The sequence below is a fragment of the Asterias amurensis genome, chromosome 17 (assembly GCF_032118995.1).
Source record: "Asterias amurensis chromosome 17, ASM3211899v1".
NCBI classification, from domain to species: Eukaryota; Metazoa; Echinodermata; class Asteroidea; order Forcipulatida; family Asteriidae; genus Asterias; species Asterias amurensis.
In genome coordinates this window covers 10416756-10442195 of record NC_092664.1, presented here as the reverse complement: position 1 = coordinate 10442195, position 25440 = coordinate 10416756, and the positions used below count along the sequence as shown (strand labels likewise).

At 38.5% G+C, this 25440-nt stretch overlaps 2 protein-coding genes across 6 annotated transcripts in view; both read left to right on the top strand.

Annotated features, from left to right (window-relative positions):
- Window positions 1–15201, top strand: part of LOC139949519 (solute carrier organic anion transporter family member 4A1-like) — a 63936-nt gene extending 48735 nt beyond the window's left edge. For all 5 annotated transcript variants that reach the window (XM_071947895.1, XM_071947894.1, XM_071947891.1 and 2 more), the window contains 7 exons: window positions 692–887; window positions 1367–1529; window positions 4507–4685; window positions 5085–5149; window positions 6637–6913; window positions 10871–10894; window positions 12729–15201. In XM_071947895.1, coding sequence (XP_071803996.1) covers window positions 692–887; window positions 1367–1529; window positions 4507–4685; window positions 5085–5149; window positions 6637–6913; window positions 10871–10894; window positions 12729–12744 — 920 coding nt within the window. In that variant the 3' untranslated portion in view covers window positions 12745–15201. The remainder of the gene's footprint in view (window positions 1–691; window positions 888–1366; window positions 1530–4506; window positions 4686–5084; window positions 5150–6636; window positions 6914–10870; window positions 10895–12728) is intronic.
- Window positions 15202–23481: 8280 nt separating this feature from the next.
- LOC139949482 (uncharacterized) overlaps window positions 23482–25440 on the top strand; it is a 38417-nt gene continuing 36458 nt past the window's right edge. The window contains exon 1 of the mRNA XM_071947843.1: window positions 23482–24067. Coding sequence (XP_071803944.1) covers window positions 23787–24067 — 281 coding nt within the window. The 5' untranslated portion in view covers window positions 23482–23786. The remainder of the gene's footprint in view (window positions 24068–25440) is intronic.

Sequence of the window (25440 nt, the reverse complement as noted above, 5' to 3'; positions counted from 1 at the left end):
AAGTACTGAGTATACAGTGCTAACACACATCGGTGTATGGGTAAAAACCAAAATTAATATTCTTTATCCCCGATGCAAATTTAACATCTATTAAATCATATATATATTCAGCAATTACTTTGTTAAATATCACAGAGTTCTTTTAGACCAACATGGGTCGAAACAAAACTTATTTTCCAGGCATTCCTTTTCATTCACACCGTATGGCCTACTAGTGAAATTGTTGGTGGAAGAGTGAAATGACAAGCTAGCTGGTCCCCGCTTGCTAGTCAGTAAAAAAGGTCGGGGCAAACCCCTATTCAATTAACCAAAGCAGTTTCGGAGGCCCGATTATATCGGCACCATTTGTAGACTGTGTATTGACAAGGCCAATTAAATTTGCTCGATTTTTGTTCGCTTCTACTGTATTCAGAGCTGCTAACCCTCCCTGTGATTCTGCAGAAAATCTCCCAGATTATGGATGTTTTGTCCCAATTATGTTGATTCATAATGAAGAAAAACAAACCTTCATGTTTCAATATAATTCTAAATTTCTTGTAGATATCTCCTTTATCTTGGATAAGCTTGGTCAAGCAAAGTCGCCAGTAGTAAAGGAGAAGTGATATGAGTACAGTTGAATAAATTAATCGGAAAGTGTCAAATCATTCTTATCTTTCATAACTAACACTTTTCAAAACCCATTCTCTTTAAGGTCTGACTGTCATCCCGGCTGCAGTCTTTGGTTCAGTAATCGGCGGCTGGGTGGTGAAGCATTTCAACCTGCGTTTCCGAGGAATGATCAGATTCTGTCTGGCATCTTTAGTCGTCTCCTTGTTTATGATTGCTAGTTTCCTCATCAGTTGCCCCAACCCAAATTTTGCAGGAGTTACTGTGGACTACGACAAGAAGTGAGTTGGTACTTTCCAGATTTGTTTCTTCATTTCTTTTAGTGCCATTACAAAAGATGGATCTCTCTGTTCATTAAAACCAATTACAAAATCAAACACTTTTTGGGAGGGTTGTGTTACTGTACTTAACAATGTATGTCTTTATATGTAACTGATTTTTGGGATAATTTTAGGTTATTTGGTGTGTTTGTTACCATTCACTTTTTTTTCTGTTATTCGCCCAATTCACTTAATTTTTTAGTGAATTATTTGTTTTTATTAACTTGTTGTTTTACTGTAAAGCACTGAGAGACTTGCATAAGGCGCTCTATAAATCCATTATTATGAATGTTACTATTTTTAACAAAAATGATAAACACTGGGAAAAACTGCTAACATGCAAAGTTTGTCTGTCCTTTCATATATTCGAGATTGCTTTTTTACTTTAACAAAGCGTCAACCCCTACATGAACATCATTAATTTCTTTTGTTCATTTCAGTTTATACACTGCGGACCAGCAAACCAACCTGTCATCCGCTTGTAACTCTGGTTGTCATTGCGCCAACACATTCGAGCCAGTATGTGGAGTGGATAATATCATGTATTATTCCCCATGTCATGCGGGATGTGAAGTCACACATGATGATGGAACAGGCAGTAAGGTAGGTGTAGCAACCATACAGGTGGAATCAAAGATTCCTGCGTCGATTTCACCAAACGCTTTCTAACTTGGGTTTAATCTTAGGACTTAAAGCCAAGTCACACTGAAGCGCTATTGAAAACGATAACGGTCACGACGTAAAGAGAACGCAATTTATCGGTTGACTGAGCATGTGCGTGTTCTGCGTGGAGCAATTCCACCAATAGAATGTGTTCTCTTTGCGCTGTGATCATTATCGTTTTGTTATCGCGGCCTTTAGGACTAGTTCAGTTCCGTATCCAAAGACGTAGGACGCATTGAACCTATCCCAAGTTGGGACGTTTTACTTGTCGTAACTCGAGATAGGATTAATCCTAGCGTTTCATGATATCGCCTGCTGGGTGTCTTAGGGCGCCATGGCCGAGGGGTTTAGAGCTTTCAAATTTAAGTTCTGATGTACTCTGGAAAAACTCATGGAAACTCTTTTATGTGGATTTTTATACTTTTTAATTTTCTTCCCAGAGGTTGCAATCATATCATTTAAAACAAAACTTGTATTGTAGGGAATCTTTGCAATAGCTCTAAAGAAAGAAAGAAAGAAAGAAAGACAGACAGACTGACAGACAAACATATACTTTTGTTCTTTACCTTCAGTGTTGAAATTGAGATAAAGAAATGGGGCACACAATGTGTCCACCTTGGTATTTGACTTTCATTTTGTACAAGAGCAATGGAGCAAGTTTTTAGCACAAGGCGTGTAGACCTTGTTGTTTTTCTGAATGGACCAGTTGTTTCTAATTTGTCTATAATTAGATGTAAGGTTATAGACCATGTCAGTTGAGGACCTCTGGGGATAAACCGAAGGGGGTCGAGGCTGAGATGTGTTTATGGTCTAAATACAGTGCGGTAGTACGTCACATAGTTTTAAAGCCATGGACACTTTCGGTAAACAGTATTGTCCAAAGACCCACACTTCGTGTATCACAACTTATATATTAAATAACAAACCTGTGAAAATTTAGGCTCAATTGGTCATCGGAGTCGGTAGAAAAAAATGGGAAAACCCACCCTTGTTTCCGCACGTTTCGCTGTGTACTGACATGCGTTCAAAATAAATCCGAAATTCACAACGACGAGAATTGATAATTGTTTTAATGTTTTCTCAAAAAGTAAAGCATTTCATGGAATAATATTTCGAGAGAAGTCTTTCACCATTACCTTCTATAAAACCCTGTAAGTTATTTGTAAATCTGTGAACTTTTTTTTTTTTTCTGTTCCGAAAGTGTGTAATGGCTTTAAGGAAGATTGGCACAAGATTCTTTCAAGATTCAAGATTCGGTTATTTACTGTCCACTCTTTTCAAAGAAAAGAAAAGAAAAATGTACACGTCTGAATTAAATTTTAAATAACATGACAGTAGAATTTTAAACATTAATAAATATAGAAAAGGGAGTTACATTTGTAAAGGCAGTGGACACTAGTGGTAATTATACTCAAAATAATAACTACCTTAAAACCTTACTTGGTAACAGGTACTGGGGAGCTGTTGATAGTATAAAGTAACGTAGTTTTCGAGAAAGAAGTAATTTTCCATGAATTTGATTTTGAGACCTCATAATTAGACTTCGACCTCCAATTGAGCTCAAAGACTACTTAAATACTTATGAGCAAATGCCAGTTACCTTTCAGATCAAGAATATAATATTTTATTCTTGATGAGCATCTCTACTGTTACAAACTTAAAAACATGCACGTTCTTATTTCGGAAAAGACATTTCCGGATCGAGCCCTTGGCCCCTACCCCCCAACCACCCTGAAAACTCATTGACAGATTCAGGCATATGTAAGAAATTTGGTCAAGGTACAAGGAGACGCTACAAGTGCAAAGGAGGTCACATTGAAGACTTTTGAAGTACTTGACTCCTCAAAGTTGAATGTCAAAGCAGGTTGATCACACTGTCAGGCCTTGAGCTGCACTTTCTTGAAAGAGGCACAGACATGTTTTTTGTGGTCAATGGTATTTTTGGAACTGAAGGCAAAAATGGAAAGTGGAAATGTCACTGTAGAAAAGATGAAAAGACCTGGCAGTACAGTTTCCTTAAAAGACACTGGGGTGGATTTCACAAAGGTAGTCCTAACTTAGGACTAGTCCTAAGCAATGCTAAGAGATAGGACTGGTCCTAAGTTATGACCAGAAACTCATCCTAACTTAGGACTGGTCCTATCTCTTAGCATTGTCCAGGACTAGTCCTAAGTTAGGACTACCTTTGTGAAATCCACCCCTGGACACTGTTGGTAATTGTCAAAGACCTGTCTTCTCACTTGGTGTATCTCAACATATGCACAAAATAACAACCTGTGAAATTTTGAGCTTAATTGGTCGTCGAAGATGCAAGAAGATAATGGGGGAAAAAACACCCTTGTCAACCAAGTTGTGTGCTTTCAGACGCTTGATTTTGAGACCTCGAATCAATTTCTGAGGTCTCAAAATCAAATTCAAATATTTTAGTGAGAAATAACTTCATTCTCAAAAACTATATTACTTCAGAGGGAGCTGTTTTCATGATATTTTATACTATCATCAGCTCTCCATTACTCGTTACCAAGTAAGGTTTTATGCTAATAATTATTTTGAGTACTTACCAATAGTGTCCACTGCCTTTCAGCTTGTTTTTCTGTTGAGGATTAGTCAGTGAACAAAGTCATGTTTGGTTGAATAATGCTTCCTGTTCCAAGAAAAGGTATTGAAAACTCCTGAAATATCTCCTTCATTTGCAGGCCTAGAATTTAATCTTTGAAATTTTAACATTGATTACTCTAAATGGCCCATAGGTAGTTGTGGTGGATGGGGTGGATTTCAAATAAGAGTTAGGACTAGTCTTACCTTGATTTAGTAACTTAGGACTAGCCTTTTTTTTACTTCTCCTAGTACTAGTCCTTTGTGAAGTCGATCCCTGGTCTGTTTCAAATGTTAACGAGTTCCTTCTCTTATCCTACAGTCTTTTTACAACTGTAGCTGTGTAGAGATTCCAGAGAGTGTCGGACCCAACGATCCAATCGCAATCTCCGGAAAGTGTACGAGTAAATGCACGTGGCAGCCGTTGTTCCTGGCTCTTTTATTCTCGTTAGAGTTCTTCACGATACTAGCGGTCGTCCCAGCAACCACTGCCACGCTTAGGTGAGAGGGAGGTGGATATTGTATAAATATTAGACGCAAATGAATACAATATAGACCTTATAGACCTTATCACATAATATACTCTGTGCGCGAGCGTTGGGCATACAGAATGAGGGCATGCTGGTCTACCTTGTGATCAACTTTGATCACAAGCTTTTGTATGCACTAATATTGCACACAGCATACAATGCTTTTGGCGCTCAATGAAATTCTATAAGTACGTGCTGCTAAGGTTAGCTGCTAAGCATCCTATTATCAATGTAAGACTCATATTTAAACCAATATAGGACTCCTATATTAAATTTTGGGCAACAGTATATGTCACAAAATATAGTATTTCATTCAGGAACACGAAAAAAAACATTAATTTGTCATAATTTTTTAATTTTTTTCATTTAGATGTGTTCCTCATACCCAGAGATCATTTGCTCTTGGGCTGCAGTCTCTGTTTTATAGAACTCTAGGTAAGTTACTCGTAGAATTATTTCTGTTTACTATCGAAATATATATCTCCTGGTTAAAGACGATGTGACCTCAGACGTCACACGAAAACCATAACATGATTCACGCGCATACCGCCGGGCAAAACCTTTGTGTTTTGACAGCCAGCTTGAAAGTGTACATGCAATCTTACCATGACTACGTGTCTATTTGCCCGGCGAAACATGACGTACATGTATACAGTGTTTTTTTTTTCAACAGAGGGCGGTTTGAATGTGAACATAGGTCACATCGTCTATACTTTCAATAATTGTAGGATTTGAAACATTGCATGTTGCAAGTATAATTTGGTGATGAGGTTTGTGGTATAACACCATGTGAAAATGCTTGTTGAGTAGTGTTTGTTCTGAAAAGAAATGGTGGTTGAAATGCAACATATTTATCAGTACGCAAGAGAAAAGAACTCCTAGAGATGATCAGAGCATATTGATCAAAACGTTGAGTAAACTAAAATGTTCACACGGTGTTACTGCAAACTTTACCTTAGTAATTGTCTTTTCTTCAAGATCTACTTGGACCTTTCAATTTTCTTGAAAGAGTAAAGCAATCACCCTAGGGGAAAAAAACATTCCACTTTGTTAATTTTGGTTTTTACCCATACACCGATGTGTGTTAGCACTGTATACTAAGTACTTTCCCGAGTCCTGTGAAAAAATATCACAGGCATGTAACGCCGGTGGGATTCGAACCCACAACCCTTGCAATTCTAGAGCAGTGTCTTACCAACTAGACTACCGAGGTTGCCCGGTAGCTAGAGGCAGTTCAAATCCTATGTTTTGGCAGTGGGTACCGTAATGATATAATAGATGTTAAATTTGCATTGGGGATAAAGAATATTAATTTTGGTTTTTACCCATACACCGATGTGTCTTAGCACTGTATACTCAGTACTTTCCTGAGTCCTGTGAAAAAATATCACAGGCATGTTACTCAGGTGGGATTCGAACCCACGACCCTTGCAATTCTAGAGCAGTGTCTTACCAACTAGACTATAGATGCGCACGTATCCACCCTGCTGGGTGTTCTAGATTTTGGTTATTGTACATTGTGTATGTTTTTGTTTGTATTTATGCGCCATGAGCATTTTGATGGATTTTTGGCTTGTTAAGTTTTCATTATTATTATTTGTATTTTATTTCTCTACACATGTTCTGAATTTCTTCTTAGCTTAGGCTTACGTTTCAATTTTGGATTATTGTACATGTGTATGTTTTTGTTTGTATTTACATGTAGCGTCATGAGCACTTTGATGGATTTGTGCACTTTATAAGTTTTATTAATTTTTGGGGTTTTACCCTTACACCGATGTGTGTTAGCACTGTATACTCAGTACTTTCCCGAGTCCTGTGAAAAAATATCACAGGCATGTTACTCGGGTGGGATTCGAACCCACGACCCTTGCAATAAGTTTTACATATTTGTGATCTTTTTTATTCTTTTACCCCCCAAGGAACTGTACCTGGTCCAGTCATCTTCGGTGTAATCATCGATCAGACCTGCCTCCTATGGGAGTATAGCTGTGACGGGTCAGGTTCCTGCTGGCTCTACAGCAACTTTGACTTCAGTCGTTCCATTCTCATCCTCTCTGGCTGCATGAAGATCGGCTCCATCTTGTTTTTCCTCGGGGCTCTCCTGACGTACAAGCCGCCGCCACAAGAGGGCGATGACACCCCTGCTGCTGTGAGGGAATCGGTTCCGGAAGGGGAGGCTGTTGGTAATGACACAGTGTAAGTGGGGGTCAGAGGTCAGAATGTTAAAGAGGAAGTATAGGACAACAAATGTTCTCATAAAAACACTCAGAACTTTTATTCTGTACCGAGAAAATATGGAATGTCGTCAGCTTGAATCAGCCACACCTTTGTCATAAGCCACTGCCGATAATCGGCTATGGTATGGTGGAATTTTGCGAATTCCTTGTTTGTCCAACAAAAGGACGAAGGTACGGAGTCAGGATTACATGATAACCCCTGACAAAAACGATGTCAAGCATAAACAAAAAGAGAGATTTCCATCATGAGTTCCATAACCCTTTGTCCCTCTTTGTGTGGCTGAAACGAAGCACAGCACAATCATTGCATGCCTGTGCACACTACTTAATGGAATGTCTGGGTGGGGTTTTATTATATGCCCAAAAAAAAAAGACTTTCAGAAAGATTTTCCGAAACGTCCACTGTATTTCAGATTAGAAAAAATAATGCATATTAAGACGACAATTGGTGCCAAGTGGTTAAGAGTTTTGATGTCGTAAGCAGAGCCATGAAATTGGGCCAGCTCTAGCCCCATAAATAGGGCCAATCCACTTAATATCCTTGGCACTCCGAGTAAATCAGTCTGGTAGAAATTCAATTGTAGCAATTGATCGTACCGATGTTGTAAAGTTGTTGGGGGAGCTTGAGAAAACTTAGGTTGCTAACCCAAATGCTGGTACTGGTGCTCGATCCCATTATATGATAACGTTGAAAGGCAGTTTTTTTCCTTCTCATTATACTGGTCACAAAAGTAGTACTGCGTTGGTGCTGAGGGCCAACGATAACAAAGTGGATTGGCTCTATTTATGAGGCTAGGCAAGCCTGTGGCTTGAGAGATAGATAATAACTCCTTTTTTACCCTTTTTTGGTGTGTGCAATTTTTGATAACTACTTCAGCTGAAAAAGCCATTTGCGGGTTAGATTTGAATACTGTCTGGTACAATGACTTGCTTAGTCACATCGTACCGCTTACATTTGAATTCCTCAGACTATAGAGACAGTTGCTATGTCAAATAATTCGGGGCAAGCTTTTGTATAGCAACCTCCAGATGAGCAGACCCTGGTACCATTGTGCCATACACATCCATTCAGAATTGTGTTTGGCTTGTCACCTTTTTTCTCTAACAGAACTAAGCAAAAGCTTGCCACTAATTATGTGACATGGCAACAGTCTCGAAAGTCTGAAGAATTGAAATTACGTGGTAACTTAGTAGACAACACTCAAATCTAACACGCAAAGGCTTATTGTGGAGTAGCCAAATGTTACATGTCTGTACCCGTGTTTTTAAATATATACAGGTGTAATTATTAATTATGTTATCAGCCATATTTATTTTGTAAATAGTTGAAGGGGGGGTATAAAGTCTGCCTTGTCTTTTTTTAATAAGTGGAAGGGAAATATAATAATTGTAAAACTTTGCATGGTATAGTATAATTTGGTGAGGTTTGCGGTAAGACTGTGCGGAAATCTCTTTTGAGTTGGTTGTGTTGGTTCAGAGTTAATATCAACCACCAGTTCTTTTTAGAATCAAAACTATTCAAGCAAGGCACTGGTTGAAACGAGTATTGCTATGCCTTCGGATGGGAGTATAAAGCCATTGGTTGGGAGTATAAAACCGTTGGTCCTATGCGTTGTGTGTAATGCACGTAAAAGATTCCAGTGTACACTTATTGCTAAGAGAAGGGGTTTGCCCCGATGTTACTGGCAGTAGCTGCTGTATGCGCCGCAGCACCTTGTAAACCCTTATAGGTGCTCTATTGACCCCTTGCACGTGCGTCACACGCGGTGACAGTGCCACGCTCACCATGTTTGTGGGCACACAGGTTTACGTGCCTGAAATGAGCACTTCACTGAATAACGCACATTGACTTCGCCCACCAGTATGGCGCGTCCAAGATTATTGTGATGATGACGTCGGGTGAATTTGGTCAATAATTAGATCTCAGTATTCCTACTTCAAAAACATGTCTTTCTGAAAGAAATGTATAACTAAACGGCTTGAAATGAGTACCGTGTTGGCATTGTAGACACTTCGGTAACGCAACTTAAGAACTTTCACATGGTGTAACCACAAACTTCGCCTAATAATGATTGTTAGATCACTCGCCATTTCATTTGCCACTGTCAATTAGTTTTTCATATTACCACTGAACGGTATTATGTTCAAAGCACCCTCTTTTCCTATTTGGAATATATAACAAGGAGGATTTTTTTGGTGTTGTCCATTGTCCCAGAAATGTCTTGAATTGGCAAATGTATTGAATGAGTCACATGTCTGTTATTTGTGGTGATTGGTAACTTTGCATGGTGGGAGTACGATGAGATGAGGTTTGCGCTCTTCTGCATAGTGGCGGGTGTGGGAAGAACCGTTGGTTCTGAAAAGAAAATGATGGTTTGTTAACTTCTTTTGAGTTGAGTTCTAAACCACCATTCTTCTCAGAACCACCACTACTCAAAAGAGATTTACACATGGTATCACTGCAAACCTATGATTCGTGGTGGTAAAGCCTCTATACATGTAGCTCCTGTGTAATGTAATGGTTCATTTTTGAAAGGGCAGGGTCGCACAGGGCAATTTACAGGCAACTAGTTTCAAGCAGTCTCCAAGAAGCACAAATCTCCAAGACACACAAAAACATTCCTTTTTCGTTACTTTTTCCGCAGAGGAGTGGTAAGAGACCCTTAAAAGTTATACTTCATGTTTTTGAAGTGTTACTACTTTTGCAATGCAGTTCTCTTAGCTGCCTATTTGTTGCCTGTAAATCTGAGTTTACCCTTAACTTTATAGTGTCGACCAATATGTATTTGGCCAGTAAGCTTGTCATTTCACTGCTCCATAAGTTTTTCACTAGTCCATATTTCATATTCAAAATGGAAGCTTTTCAAAACTGAACTAGCCTGCCGGACCACTTGGAGTGAATTTTGACTGGTTCTCAGTTATTTAAACTGGCATTTAGCCAGCAGACCACTTTCAAGGGAGAACGCTGTAAATACTGTTTATTGTGTGTTTTCAGAATTGTTCGTTCATACTTCCAAATCTTGGAACGTTTGTTGATGTTGTCACAATTGTCATGAGTGCTTGTTGTCTATACTGAACCAAAAACCTCCATTTTGTACCATTGTATCAAAGACTACGCTTTGTTGTTAGTGGTCGGAATGCGCACTATGCAAAATACTATTCAATAACTTCCAAGAGGTGTGCTAAAAAAAGGCCGAAATATTATATTTTCATGTAAAAAACATAACACAAAGCAATTCTACTTTTTGAGATTAAAACATTGTAGACAAATGTCTGATATATTTGTCGACGGCAAAAGGAGAGAGGTTTTTTTTTAATAAAAATTACTTCATAGTTCATAGAAGTCATTTTGTGGTGCAGAATCTCTATTTGATACAATAAAGTAAAGTTAATGTACACTGTCATGCATTGCACAAATTTGCACTGGTGAAAAAAACACAGAGGCACTTTTTAAACTAGATTTTAAATTTGCGTCAGGGATAAAGAATGTTCATTTTCCCGAAGTTCTGTGAAAAAAATTAACAGGCATATTACTTAGCCGTCAGTTTCACAAAACTCTTGCTAACTTAAGATTGATCTTAGGACTTAGGACGAGTCCCAACCCTGCCATGTAGCATGCAGACATTAAGATTAATCCTAAGTTAGGACGAGCTAGAGATAAGACGAGTCCTAACTCTTTGTGAAATCGACCCCAGGTGGGATTTGAACCCACGACAATTGTACTTCTAGAATGCCATCAGAGTAATGTGTGTGTGATTATTTTCACAGAACTCGGGGAAAGTACTGAGCAAACAGTGCATATACATTGGTGTACATGGGTTAAACCAAAATGAATACACTTTTTAACTGTTGTAAAAAAAAAATGTTTTACCATGACTTAAATCTGACAAGTTACTTTTCTCTGTTCACATTAAAGCAATGAATTCAGGGAAAATACGCGGTAAGTTGTTACTTATCATTCAATTCAGGGTTTTTTTTTCTTTGAAAGTACTGTGATTCTTTTAAAAAATGAATGCCAGTATTTTCACAGAAAAAAAGGTTGCACTAATGGTGACTGCCCCATATGATCTACATACTAGGGTTGTAGGGTTTGGGTTGGGATGAGAGCAAAACCATTGGATCCAAGAATAAACGGTGGAGAGGGCTATAAAGAAAGCAAAATTTTGTTGTCTTTTATCTTCACATGTCATTTTGTTGTCTGGTGACTTGGGATGTGCCAGAATGGTCTCGGTGCAAGACCTTGTGGTGTGTTTTATCATTACTGATCAACTTTTGATAACCACACCTTGTGTGTAAGCTAGTGGCTTAGGGACCAGGGGTGGATTTCACAAGACTCGTCTAATCTCGAGTTAGGAAGAGTTACTTGTCCTAACTTAGGACTAGCCGTACGTTTTAATATCTCCAAGGACTAGGCCTAAGTTACCACTAGTCCTTACTCTTTGTGAAATACACCCCCCCCCCTGTACTGATTGGTACTGGTACATTATCAAAACTCAGATGGGGCCCAAAGCCAGATTTAAGATCAAGCTGTGGTTGTCGAAGGACCCCATAATAATGTGTGTCATCATTGAACTGAACTATCAGGATCAAACACAAGAGGGGGCTGTTTCAAACACCATGTACCGGTGGAGTTGTCATGCTGTTTCACATTAGAGGGTATTCTACCATTTTGTACAGTGGAGGGCATGGTTGCACTATGATGGAAGAAAAAAGATGGTTGCACTAGGGTCAGAGTGAGGACGTGAAGCTGAAGGGTATGGACCATTTGCAAACAGGGGAGGGAGGGGGCTATACTATTGACCTGCATGGGATAGCAGATACCTGCCCCCTGTTTTTTTATTTTTATCTTGCACATATCAGACAACTTGGTCCAGTTTCATAGAGCTGTATAAAGGCATAAGTTTGCTTAGCAAGCTTCTGCAAAGCATATAAATGCAGAAAACCAGGCAGGCATGGTACACAAGGGGTAGATTTCACAAAGAGTTATGACTAGCCCTACGAGATATACAAATTGCATGGATAGTCCTAAGTTAGGACGAGTGACTAGTCCTAACTCGAGATAAGACTAGTCCTAACTCTTTAAGAAATCCAGGAATGGTAAACATTGGCCGGTAACCTTGTTCTAGCTAGTAAATGTGCTTGCGCATGCGGTTCTATGAAATTGGGCTCCCCATCATATTTGAGGTAGCGTTTTTGGTAACATTATTGTTTGCTGTGCAAAGCGTAATGATATTTTGGGGTTTATAGTCTAATTTTCACATGTGGGTCATTACAGTATAGGTGAGAATTTTAATAAGGTAATTACTATTGGTTATATTGTACACAGTCATTTTTATATCATGGGCCATTCTGGTTGGTGAGCAGTTTGTAAAAAGCCAATTCTATTTTTTCACAAAAAGAAATGTTGCCAAAACATTGCAAAGACAATGCATATCAGTCAGGTTAAAAGAATAATTCTACCCAGTAAGGTAGATCTTATCCCGTCACGTTCCCGGTTTTCGCAAATAATGTTTTTCTAATCAAATTTTAACAAAATTACAGGGAGGAAAGCTTTAAAGAAACACAAAATAAGCAGTGATGACTAATTCGGCCCAAATTTTCACAGGTTTATTTTAAACATTATCTTGGGATACACCAAGTGAGTATACGGTGTGTAAAAATTACCAAAAGTATACCCTGCCTTTAATGCTCAGTGAAATCAAGATTGGATATGAGATTTATCCTCGAAATTTAAATATTGTTTTGTTTCATCTTTTGTTGCGCATCACTCAAAGGCTTCTCAACCGATAGAAGAGGACAAACTTCAGCAATTACCACCGGATCAACTTGGATTAACCAAAGGCTCTGCGTCAAAGTCATGGTTTACTAATTAATTTTTCACAGAGTATCAAGTACTGTCAAGTACTAGGGTCAAATGTATAAGTACTTTGGCCATTATCCCTATTCATAACCATCTAAAATAAAAGTGTGGATGTTCTTTTTATATGATGCAATGCTTAGTGTATTGCAACCTCCAGAATAGTAAAAACCTTTACGACACATTTGTATTGAGAATTCTGTATGAATGCTTGTTGTCTCTATATAGTATTAAAAAGCTTGCCACTTGCCATGTAACAAAATACTGGCTGTGGTTTGATGAATCCAGTGACTCAAACTTTTGGACATCATTAAAATACTGAAAATTCTTCATAATTTTATCTGATTTATAGTTAAATTGACATCTTTGAGATGTTTATAAAACCCACTTTTTAGATTTCTATTAGATTTGAATGATGTCTGGTAAAGACAAATTTTACTCAGAGGATGAGAATTTTGACAGAATGAGTATTTGAACAAAACAACTCATCCAGGGCAATCCTCATCCAGGGCAATCCTCTGGCTTGGATCACCCTCTGAATCATATCCATCCACCCCCTAGGTTGCCTCCTATAATAAAGGAACCTTTCTCTAGGGTTGCGTTAATGCACTTTGTGAATAGCAATCACCTGCTGTAAGTGTATTCAATTATCGGACTGTCCCAGGGTCCCCACTTCAGCACAGAGCTCACAGATTAATCTGCAGAGGGTTCAACCAACCATTCCATGGTTAAACCCACAATGAATTCATCCAAGTTGGTAAACCATGAGGCCACAATACAAATCACTGTGGTTGAAGTTTCATTTCAAAATTAATTTTACAGTAGGCCTATACAGTGCTTCACACACATCGGTGTATATGGGTAAAACCCAAATTAAAATTCTTTATTCTTGATGCATATTTCCATCTATTAAGATTAGTTTTTGCTGTGATGTGAAATTTGGCCTAGAAATTAAAATATTAATTAAAAAAATTCTTAAAGAAAAGAAAGTGGTTAGATCAAGGCATGGGGGGGGGGGGGGGGCAAATGATTAGAAATGACCAGAATTGTGCAAAGTTGTCAGGTTGGCGCAGTGGTGTCTTGCCTCACCTTCCACCTCTGGGACCCTGGTTTGAATCCTACTCGGGGGCACTTTGTGGATTGGGTTTTTTCAGTCCCTACTGGACTTCTTGGGTTTTCCCTGGAACAATTCTCTGGGTTTTCCTCCCACTTGTAAAGCTGAAAAACTTATTCATTGTCTTCTCACCTTGTCTAGATGCTTAAAGGCTTCGACAAGAATTATCATAGATGTAGTACTGACGCACTTCAAAACCATGAAATGTCCCACATGGTCTACATCTTCAACAGCTTCTCCTAGTCAAACTCGTACTGCAAGGAGCTTGACAACATTTTTATCCCTGTTCATTGGGCATACTTCTAGACCTTTCTCAACTCCCTGTGGGGAAGCATACAACCCTAAGCTGCTTAAATTTGTGCTGAGGGGTTAATCCAACACAAAACTGTCTCAACCCTCTCACAGGTTCCCATTTATACACCTGGGTTAAGAGAAGCAATTATGGCAAATGCCCTTCTCAAGGATGCAAGTGTCATGAGCAGGATTCGAACCCAGCCACCAGAACTTGAGTTCACAAAAATACACTGCTTTGGCAGGCTGTGTATTAACTTACCAATCCCTCAATGCTAAAGCTATTGTGAATGTTGTCCAAATTGATGAAGATTTTGTGAATGTTATTGAACAATATCATTTATTTATTTGTTTGTTCTGTTTAGTTTTTCTGTCTTCTGCGCCATCTATGGTGTTGTGTATAATTCCAGTTGGAAATCATTAATTTATGTATAAACTATTTTAAAGCCATTATACACTTTCGGTAAACAGTATTGTCCAAGTCCCACACTTCGTGTATCACAACTTATATATAAAATAACAATCCTGTGGAAATTTAGGCTCAATCGGACATCGGAGTCGGGAGAAAATAACGGGAAAACCCACTCCTGTTTTCGCGCGTTTCGCCATGTCATGACATGTGTTTATAACAAATCCGTAATTCTCGTTAACGAGAATTTATATTGTTTTACCGTTTACTCAAAAAGTAAAGCATTTCATGGACTAATATTTCAAGAGAAGTCTTTCACCATTACCTTCTGTAAACCCTGTAAATTATTTGTAAATCTGTGAACTTTTTTTTTTTTTTCTGTACCGAAAGGGTCCAATGGCTTTAAACAGATACATGTTTGTATTAATTTTATTTGTTAATGAAGTTTAATAACATGCAATTAATAAATTTATAATATAACACCCAAACAAACTTGTCATAATGTAACTTTTAAAAAGGTTCTTTGTATTCCATGGAAATGGTATATATTATAATGAGTGAGTGTAAATAATAATGACGCAATTTTCTTGCTTAAACTTACATGAATTATGCTATTTGGAGTCTGTTTCTTTTTAAATTGCCACAAAGCCATGTTTAGATAATGGTTGACACAATATGGCATGGTTGGCATGTGCGTAAAGCGCTCGCCTCTCACCGAGGTGACCCCGGTTCGATTCCCGGTCGGGGCCATATGTGAGTTGAGTTGTGCGTTGGTTCTCTGCTGTGCCACGAGGGTTTTCAAGACCATCCGGTTTTCCTCCCTTGGGCTGTGCTCCGTGGTCATGATGGGTTGATGTGGCTGGCAGCCAGAGGCGCCCTTGCATGCCTGCTTCTCGAACACGTTGTAGCCGCATCCTTCGCAATTCAGCTCTCTTCGAGTAGCCCCCCCCCCCAATTATTATTATATAACGACACTATAGGTTTGGTTGCACTGTCTGGAAGACGCCTCACCCACAATACAAGGCCAGGGGTGGATTTCACAAAGGTAGTCCTAACTTAGGACTAGTCCTAGGCAATGCTAAGAGATAGTACTGGTCCTAAGTTAGAACCAGTAACCCATCCTAACTTAGGACTGGTCCTATCTTTTAGCATTACCTAGGACTAGTCCTAAGTTAGGACTACCTTTTTGAAATCCACCCCTGGGCCACTTCAAGGTTTGGGCTACAATCAATTTTTTTTCAAGGGACTTTGCCACTACTCCTGGGGCTGAAACATGCGGTTTATACCCCCATTTCCATCAGATAGGCTTGGGTATCATCCATCAGAAGATGGCTGGTTGAGCAGAAATCCCTAACTCCCCAACTCTACAAAGCAATCATGGTTATAAGTGTCTTGCTTAAATGTCACGACTGTGACTTAAATTCACACTATGCTGATCGTCACTGGTGCACCAGAGCATGAATCCAGTGCTCTTAACCGCTATATATAGGCCACGATGCCACAACCAACCAAATACAACCAACCAACCAACCAACCATATACACCCAACCAATATAGAGTCCACCACTTTCTCAAAAAGAGCTAAATATAAACAAAATTTAAGGTCTTTCAGACGATCATCAATGACAGTTTCATAAGAGTTATTTTGATGACATTTTTCAAAATATTGATTTGTAAACTAAAGCTAAGGAATAGTGTTTTTGTTTTTTGTTTTGTTTTTGTTTTTAGAATTGATTGAAATTATTGGTGTATCACCCAGGTGCTACTAGAGAAGTTTCACCAGTGTTAAAATAGTGGTGTTTTTAACACATACTGGCACACTCATGGGTGTAAATGACACGCCCATTGGTGTAAATGACACACTGACCCTGTGACACCCATGGGTATAAGGGATACACATGGGTGTAAATGACACACCATGGGTGTAAATGACACACCCATGACCGCAAAAAACCATGACACCCATGGCCAAACAAATGACACACTTATGGTGTAAATGACACACCCATGGGTGTAAATGACACATGACCCTAAATGACACACCCATGGCCCTATATGACACACCCATGGGTGTAAATGACACACTTTTGATGTAAATGACAAACCCGTGGGTAATAAATGGCACATCCATGGATGTTTTTGACACACCCATGGGTGTAAATGCCACACCCATGGATGTAGTTGACACATCCATGGGTGTAAATGACACACCCATGGATGTAGTTGACACATCCATGGGTGTAAATGACACACCCATGGATGTAATTGACACACCCATGGATGTAAATGCCACACCCATGGATGTAGTTGACACATCCGTGGGTGTAAATGACACACCCATGGATGTAATTGACACACCCATGGATGTAAATGCCACACCCATGGATGTAATTGACACACCCATGGATGTAAATGCCACACCCATGGATGTAATTGACACACACATGGGTGTAAATGACACACCCATACTATGGAGCTATTTGAGAAACATTGTTCTTCGAAGTAATGTGGTTGAAGTAAATATTATGCCCCAAATTTGAATCTGAGAAGCGTTTAAAAAAATTGCTCCGTTTTTTCGGCGATATCACAAAAATGCGACCACCTTTTAATCGAAAGTTCCCAAGGTACACTTTGCCTTTGATGAACATATTTTTTTGATTTCCCCCAATAAATTTCGAGGTCCCACCGCCAGAAAAGCAATCGTAGCAAACGCAATTAAACTTCAGTGAGAATTTGTTCACGCGCCACAGGACCCTTTGATGTTTGATTCAGCCTGAAAGCCATTGGAAATCGTTCAGGAAAATAATTCCTCCAGGTTGCTGAGACGAGATTTATTTAATGGCCCACTTTCATTCCCTCCCCCTTCTTTTTTTATTTAAATGTCAAAATATGGCAACGAATATCTGTCAAGTGTGGTCAATGTCAGACCGATGCAATAGTTAAATACCCGGGGGAATACGATGGGTCCATCTCGTCGGAAATCAACGATAGACTCTGTCCTGTAGCATAGGATGGTTAAAGATGGCTTCAAGGTCATTAAAGGTACTGGACACTTTGTCAAAGAAAGTATTCTCATTCGTTGGTGTATCCCAACATTTGCAAACAAATCTGAATTTTTTAGCAAAGTGGGTGTCGAAGTTGGGAAAGAATACTGAAAGAAAACATCCTTGTTACACAAAATGAATTAATGTGTGTGCTTTCTGATGCATAATAAAAACCTTCAGCTGATGAGTTTTAATATTTTGAGTGAGGAATTACCTCTTTCTCAAAAACTATACGTTACTTGAGAGGGGTCCGTTTCGCATAATGGTTAATACTATCAAAAGCAATCCATTGTTCGTTACCAAGTAATTTTTTATGTAAACAATTATTTTGAGTAATTACTTTACCAATATAGGCTAAACAAAATGTGTCAATTGCCTTAAGTTTTGTGATGCACTAAGAACGTTTGTCCAATTTTATAATATTATTCTAAATTTGATAATGTAAAATGCTGTTGTAAATGTATATACGAGCGCTGTTGTTTTATTGATATTATAATATACACGAATATTTGTAAATATTTGCAAATTGTTCTTGACGATGGTTTTATGTTTTATTGCAATGTATAATCTCAAATAAAGGGAGAGAGAACTGACTGCTTTTGTGTATAATATTCTGCATAGTTATTATAAGTGAGTATTATTTATAGTAATGCCCCTCTCAATTATATATACCTGAATTTATAATCCAATTTTTATGAAAAATATATGTCTGTGATGCTACTGTTGTCAAACAATAGGCCATGCATTGACGTCATCAAGCCGCTATTATAGCAGCATGTCATTCGTCATAATAGTCTGATTTCCTATTGCCCAGTGGAAAAATCATAAAAATTGTGATTGTAAATAGCCTTGATTTCAAGTCTGCTATAAAATCTACACCATGCATACTCTCTTAATGTAGAAGAGTGAACAATTCACTCTCTTGTCCGAGTGGTGTCAGTTTTGCTCTTTTGGGGAGTGAAAGTCAATCTGTTTTACTCTTTTTGAGTGAAATTGGAACGAATTTCACTCTAAATCGAGTTGAAAGTATACAAATCTTTCACTCTTTTAAGAGTTGTCCGCCATTATGGCTCTTTGCAAGAGTGGATGGCGGACAAAACGAGTGGTTTTGTTACTCTTATTGGTCAGCCCTTAACTTGATAAAATATTACTACATTTTTTCCAAAGGCCAAATACCGTATGCACGATTAAAGGAACACGTTGCCTTGGATCGGACGAGTTGGTCTATAAAAAGCATTTGTAACCCTTTTTTTATAAAATGCGTATGGTTGGAAAGATGTTTTAAAAGTATAGAATACAATGAACCACACAAGTTTGCCTCGAAATTGCATGGTTTCCTTTTACTGTGACTTCCCATAAATGGCCGACCGTGTTAGTCGACGAGGTAAAGGAAAGCCGTACAATTTCGAGGCATGTTTGTGTGGATCATTGTATTCTGCTTTTGCAACATCTTTCCAACCATATGCATTTTATAACAAACGGTAACAAACACTTTTCAAAGACTAACTCGACCTATCCAAGGCAACGTGTTCCTTTAAAGGGTAAGTATTTCTACGAACGTTTTGAAAATTATAACATAAAATGGAAGGTTTTTTGTTTTGGTAATCTTCCTTATGAATAAATGGTAATAAAAACTGTACATCTGTAAGTAGGCCTATTGCTTCCAAAGGCATATGTACTCATTTCACTTCAAGTAGTGTGGCGATGGAAAAGGATATAAGTTTAATCCCCCCCCCCCCCCCCCCAAAAAAAAAGGGAATTTGAGAAATGTAACTGTGAGATACGTTTCTCAGGTTGTGTATGTGGACACTTTTTAAATAAAATTTTCACAGGTTATTTTTGTATTGATATTCATTTATAAGGATTAATACAATCGGACGGTTCGAGAAAAAAAAGTGTATACTCTCCTCATGAACGGCATCCAGCACAGTGCCAAACGCTCCAGTGGAAGAAACTATGTCACCAAAAATGTTCATTTTCGTTTTACTCATTATGCACTGATGTCTGTGAACAATAATCACTCAGGTGGGATTCGAACACCCGATTAATATGCCTGCCCCCCCCCCCCCCCCCCACAGAACTCGAGAAAGTAAGGCGTATAATATACAGTGCTAACACACATCGGTGTATATGGAGTAAAACCAAAATTCACTTTCTTTATCCCCGATGCAAATTTATTCAACATCTATTATTGTCAATGACAAACAAAACAACTGATCAGCAGAGTGAACCCTACAAATATCGTATTTTCCTATACCCAATGTGCCAGGTTACGGGGAAGACTTGCCAAGAAGTAGATATGCCTATAAATATGTAGGCTTTTCTTACATTGGTAAGAAAATAGATATGCCTAATATACCTGTATAGGCCTTTGTTATAATATGGTAAGAAAAAAACCTCGTCGAAGATCACAGATTTACATTAAACTTTACACGGTCTAATGATGATGATAGTAGAAAACATCCCTTGAAAAAAACAAATTTTGTTTGAAATGTCGAAAATATTTTATGCGAAATTAAAAAAAAAAATAAGTTCCGTTTGGAGTTTATCGCTCAGTGAGCGTTTTTCCCCCTTTTTTCTAAATCGATATCAGGCAAAAAATATGTATTAAAATGTGTATAATTGGGTTTTCACTATTTTCGCATGACCCATCAGATGGCTGATTGATCTCAAACTTCTGATGTATTATAATGTGGATGACATAAAGTACTTACGCTGTCAAAAAAATTATTTATGTTTGAAATGTCGGAAATATTTTATGAGAAATAAAAGGAACTAATTTCCCGTTTGGAGTTTTTTTATTCCTGTTTTCTAAATCGATGTCATACAATTGGATTTTTACTATCTCGTGCAGATGGCTGATTGATCTCAAACTTCTAAAGGTTTATCAGTTAATTTATGATATGGTGAGGTGCTTACACTGTCAGCAACTGCTTTTGTGCAAAAAAGAAATCTGCAAAATGACGTTTACGAGCAAGTCTGCATACGTCATACGTAACGTCAGACCGAAAACTGGGGCCGAAACGTCAGACCATTAACTACTTTTTGCATAAATTAAATGCAATAGCCCCTTATGGTTGGTAAGCTATGATTTACAACAGCTAATATTATTTTCTCGAAATATATTTAACATAACTACATGTCGACCAGTAGGTCGCCTTGGTGATACTTATCTGGCTTCGATAGCAAGCAAAACAACAAACAGCAAGAAGTATATTAAAATAATAAACATACTAAATAACAGACCAATTAAAGGGAAGGTACACGTTTGGTAATAACTCAAAACAAATATTAACTTAAAAACTTACGTGGTAATGAGCATTGAAGAGCTGTTGATAGTATAAAACATTGTAGTAATCGACTCCCTCTGAAGAAACATAGCTTTTGAGAATGAGGTAATTTCTCACTAAAATAATAAAAGACTTCTAGCTAGAAGTCTTTTAAAAAGTTTTATTCCTATCTGAAAGCACAGAAATTCGTCCAACAAGGGTGTTTTTTCTGTCATCATTTTCTCGCAACTTTGAGGACCAATTGAGCCCAAATTTGCACAGGCTTGTTATTTTATGGTTATGATGGGATATAGGATTTGAGGCATTGCATGGTGGGGTATCAATATATGTTTGGTTTGCGGTAACACCATGTGTGTATCTACTTGCCAGGTAGAGTTGTTCTTAGGGAACTGTCTTGCTTTATTCTACTGCCGAGGAGTAGATAATCGGAGGGTCGGGAGACTTCTCAGTTCTGAAAAGAACTGTCCTGCTTTTATAACTATTACCAGGGCGGATGGTATAGAAATTTGACTGGACTACTACTTTAGCTTATAGGATCGTAATAACTGTACTGCCGCGGAGTCAGTTCGGAATTGGTCTCAGCTAGTCGAAACGTTGAGACCAATTCCGAACTGACTCCGCGGCAGTACAGTTATTACGATCCTATAAGCTAAAGTAGTAGTCCAGTCAAATTTCTATACCATCCGCCCTGGTAATAGTTATAAAAGCAGGACAGTTCTGAAAAGAACTGAGAAGTCTCCCGAACCTCCGATTATCTACTCCTCGGCAGTAGAATAAAGCAAGACAGTTCCCTATAAGAACAACTCTACCTGGCAAGTAGATACACACATGGTGTTACCGCAAACCAAACATATATGATGGGATAGTGAGAACGATGGGATACACCAAGTGAGAACATTGGTCTTCGACAGTTACAGTGCCTTTAAAGATGGAAAATAATATACATGTATATTAATTTTGGTTTTTACCCATACACCGATGTGTGTTAGCACTGTATACTCAGTACTTTCCCGAGTCCTGTGAAAAAATATCACAGGCATGTTACTCGGGTGGGATTCGAACCCACGACCCTTGCAATTCTAGAGCAGTGTCTTACCAACTAGACTACCGAGGTTGCCCGGCAGCTAGAGGCAGTTCGAATCCTATGTTTTGGCATGTAATTGGTTTCCATTCAATGCCTCTCACGCATGTACGTAGTACAGCAGTGGATAAAGAATGCAGATGTATAACTTCATCGTCGTTTTCACGAATAGAGGAGGAATAGAATATAAAGAACAAAACGAAAGCACTTTTTTGCAAGTTTGTTTTTACACATTGTAGGAAAGTTTTCCACAACAGTGAATTTCATCAGCGAAGACAACACTAATATTTTTGTCTGTATTTTATTTATCATACTTCGAATTCGAAAGCCAGCGGTGATTTTTATTTTGGACATCTTTGATTTGATCTTTGGATATTTTGGTCCTGCCTGTTGATGGAGACCTCAAAGCACTTTGCATCCTTATCCTTAGCATCTATATAAATGCTTGCTTATAATATTATTGAACACAGTGGACGTTACGCACGTTCATTTTTATCGGTCGGTTCATTATTTTTTTGCGACAGAGTTTATATTTTAAGCGGATAATTCTCTGTGTTGCAGGAGATATTTAACTTAAACTCGCACAGTTTGGCATTGAGGACATTTAAATCTCAGGACAATATTGATGGTCAAGGTTTGCTGACGATGAGCGCCAACGAAGATTTGTATACTTTATGTTCATGTATTGTGTTCTATAATAGGCCCTATAAGCCCCAGGAATATAGCCTAAAACTGTAAACAAAATCTACAGCAAAAAGTCTAAATTCATAAAAATTGTTGTCGGTCACTTATTCGAAAATGAGTCATATCATTTTTAACGATGTAAGAATGGCGGCCATCGGTGGTGGTGGTACACGCCTAACGGTTCTACAGGGGGGGGGGGACACGAGAACATGTTGGGCGGGGTGCCCCAGCTAAACTCTTATGAGTTATCTAGTATTGTCATTTCTGGTTCGATTCTCTCTCGGTTGGGGGGGGGGGGCTGGGGGAAAGAGGTTTGAATGAAAGTGCCGGAGTTAATACCTCTCGGAGCCCCCTCCCCCTCCCCCACCCCCAGTGCCCAGGCCTTGCCTACGGAAGAAATACCGCAAGTATCCAAGTCCCGGCCAGTTATGGGCTATCCACCATCTGGCTCGATGCTGCAGGCTCAATCGAACTTCGATATTTGGCTTTTCAACTAAAAAACATAAATGTTTTACATGGACATTCATGTGGGATCAAGTTTCGCTGGTTTTTGTAGTGGCCCAGCCCAAAAGACGCTTGTCTTTTATAACAAGTTTGCGAAAGTAGAACGCGAGAGTAATGAATAATTCATGAGTGTAACTAGGACAACAACACACAATAACAACAGCGCCCTCGTGTAAACAATTCCATGGTACATGAATGAACGGCCATGCACACGTACATCCAAACACTTTGGAATACGAATGTACACAACGTCCATACAATTTAGAACACGCACGAAACGTTATTGGATATACGGATTAGCCGCGATATAAAGTGATTCTGGAAACTTGAAGGTGCTACGTCTACAGTTTACACAAATAATTAACAAATGATGTGACTGTTGATAGACAACACACTACCTGATCTGAGATAGCATATTTGACCAAGTTTAATCGGACAACATAACAGGTGGTTTCTACTTGAACTGCTGTCTTCAAAATTGCCGAGAAAGAAAGTGCCACCGTCGAGGGCAAAGAATTTGGAGGAGGCAGAGTGCAGCGGCCGCCCCACAACCGCAAAATGGCGACCGTCGCAACCAGCCTGGCCCCTCCGGCCCGTCACGTTCAACTGTACAAAAATGGCGACAAGTTCTACCCTCCGAAGAGAGTTATTGTCAACTTCAAACACACCAGGACTATGGATGCTTTTCTGGATAATCTCACGACGAGGGAAAAACCTGCTTTTGGTGCAATTCGCAAACTGTACACCCCGGTCCAAGGCCACTCAGTCAAGTCGTTGGACTCGTTGGAGGACAACAAAGTTTATGTTTTCAGCGGTCCAGGAAGATTTGTGGATTTAAAGTGAGTGTGATTGAGTTCCTTTAGTGTTTTATTTCTACTACCAAGGTCCTGCCCTGGATCCTTAAATGTTATATGAAAAGTTCTATAAATATATAACTTAAATTGATGATGTTGTGTCAATTTGTTGAAAATAAAAACAGGAATTAATTTATGAATTAGCTGACATTGCAAGTTGCTTGCCAACTACAGCATGATCTTGCTCAAGTTATTTAGGTGGTATTGTTAATATTATCCGGGGGTATATTACCAGGACCACACAAGTGTTCTGGTTGTTTTTGGCTCTCTTCTTCGTAGTTTTAACATCGTTTTTATGGCGACTATGATCAGACCGAAGTTTAAAACAAAATGAGTGCAATAGCCCAACACTTTTTTTTAACAGTAACAGCCATACATTACAACAAGCACAAGAAGGAGGGCTACTAATTAATATACTAACTTAGGTTCTTTGCCAACTACTCCAACTTACCCCTACTATAAAATGAGGTTTGTTCCGCTATCGCCTCCACCACGATAGCGGAACAACTGTCATTTTTAGAACTATAATAACATTTGTTCCACTATCTAGCAAAACAAACCTCAGTCATATCTTAGTTTGTAGGAGAACTTGAGGTTTTGACTCCTCAGCACTGAATAACGTCCTACCAGGGCTAGAGAGAGAAGAGTAGAGTGCTTGCCAACCTAAATTTGTGCAGAGTTTTGCTCAAAAGCTATTGAGAAAGGCTCTGAGTTTAAACATAAGGCCAAAGTAATATTGCTGTTACTTATAAAACTAACATAAATTCAGTGAAATTTCCAAGACCAAAAGGGCAACATTGTGAAGTAAAATTAGTGTGAGTTAAAAACTTCAAGTGTAAAAGTATTATTAATTTAAAGACAGTGATTTAAAGTGCTTCTTTTATATTGTTAAAGTAAGGTTTATTTCTACGTTGTCATTGTTTCTTGGATAAGCAAAATTGATTATTTTCTTGCATTAATTTTTCTCTTTGGTTGTTTATTTTCTTCAATTAATTTTTCTCTTTAGTTATTCTCCAATTGGAAAATCCAAACTCCACATTTCCCTTTTATTTGGTAGTCTATCGTTTCCTTGAAATTCCAGCCTCACTCGTCCTTAGTGTTTCCTCGGTTTTAACTTCAGCTGGGGATATAAAAAAAGACCTTGCTCTTTCAAGATTGCTATTTATTTATTTCTCACCTGGCCGACTTTCTCAGTGCTATGCATACAAAATGAAATAGGGCGAGAAATTTGAAGTAAAAGGTAATACTATGTTCTGCATTGATACCTTTAAAAGGGTGAATTTTGTGTTTGATTCAAGTCTTTTCAAGGAGGGCGAAAGTGTTGCTCGTCTTATATTACAGTTGTATAATTCACAACT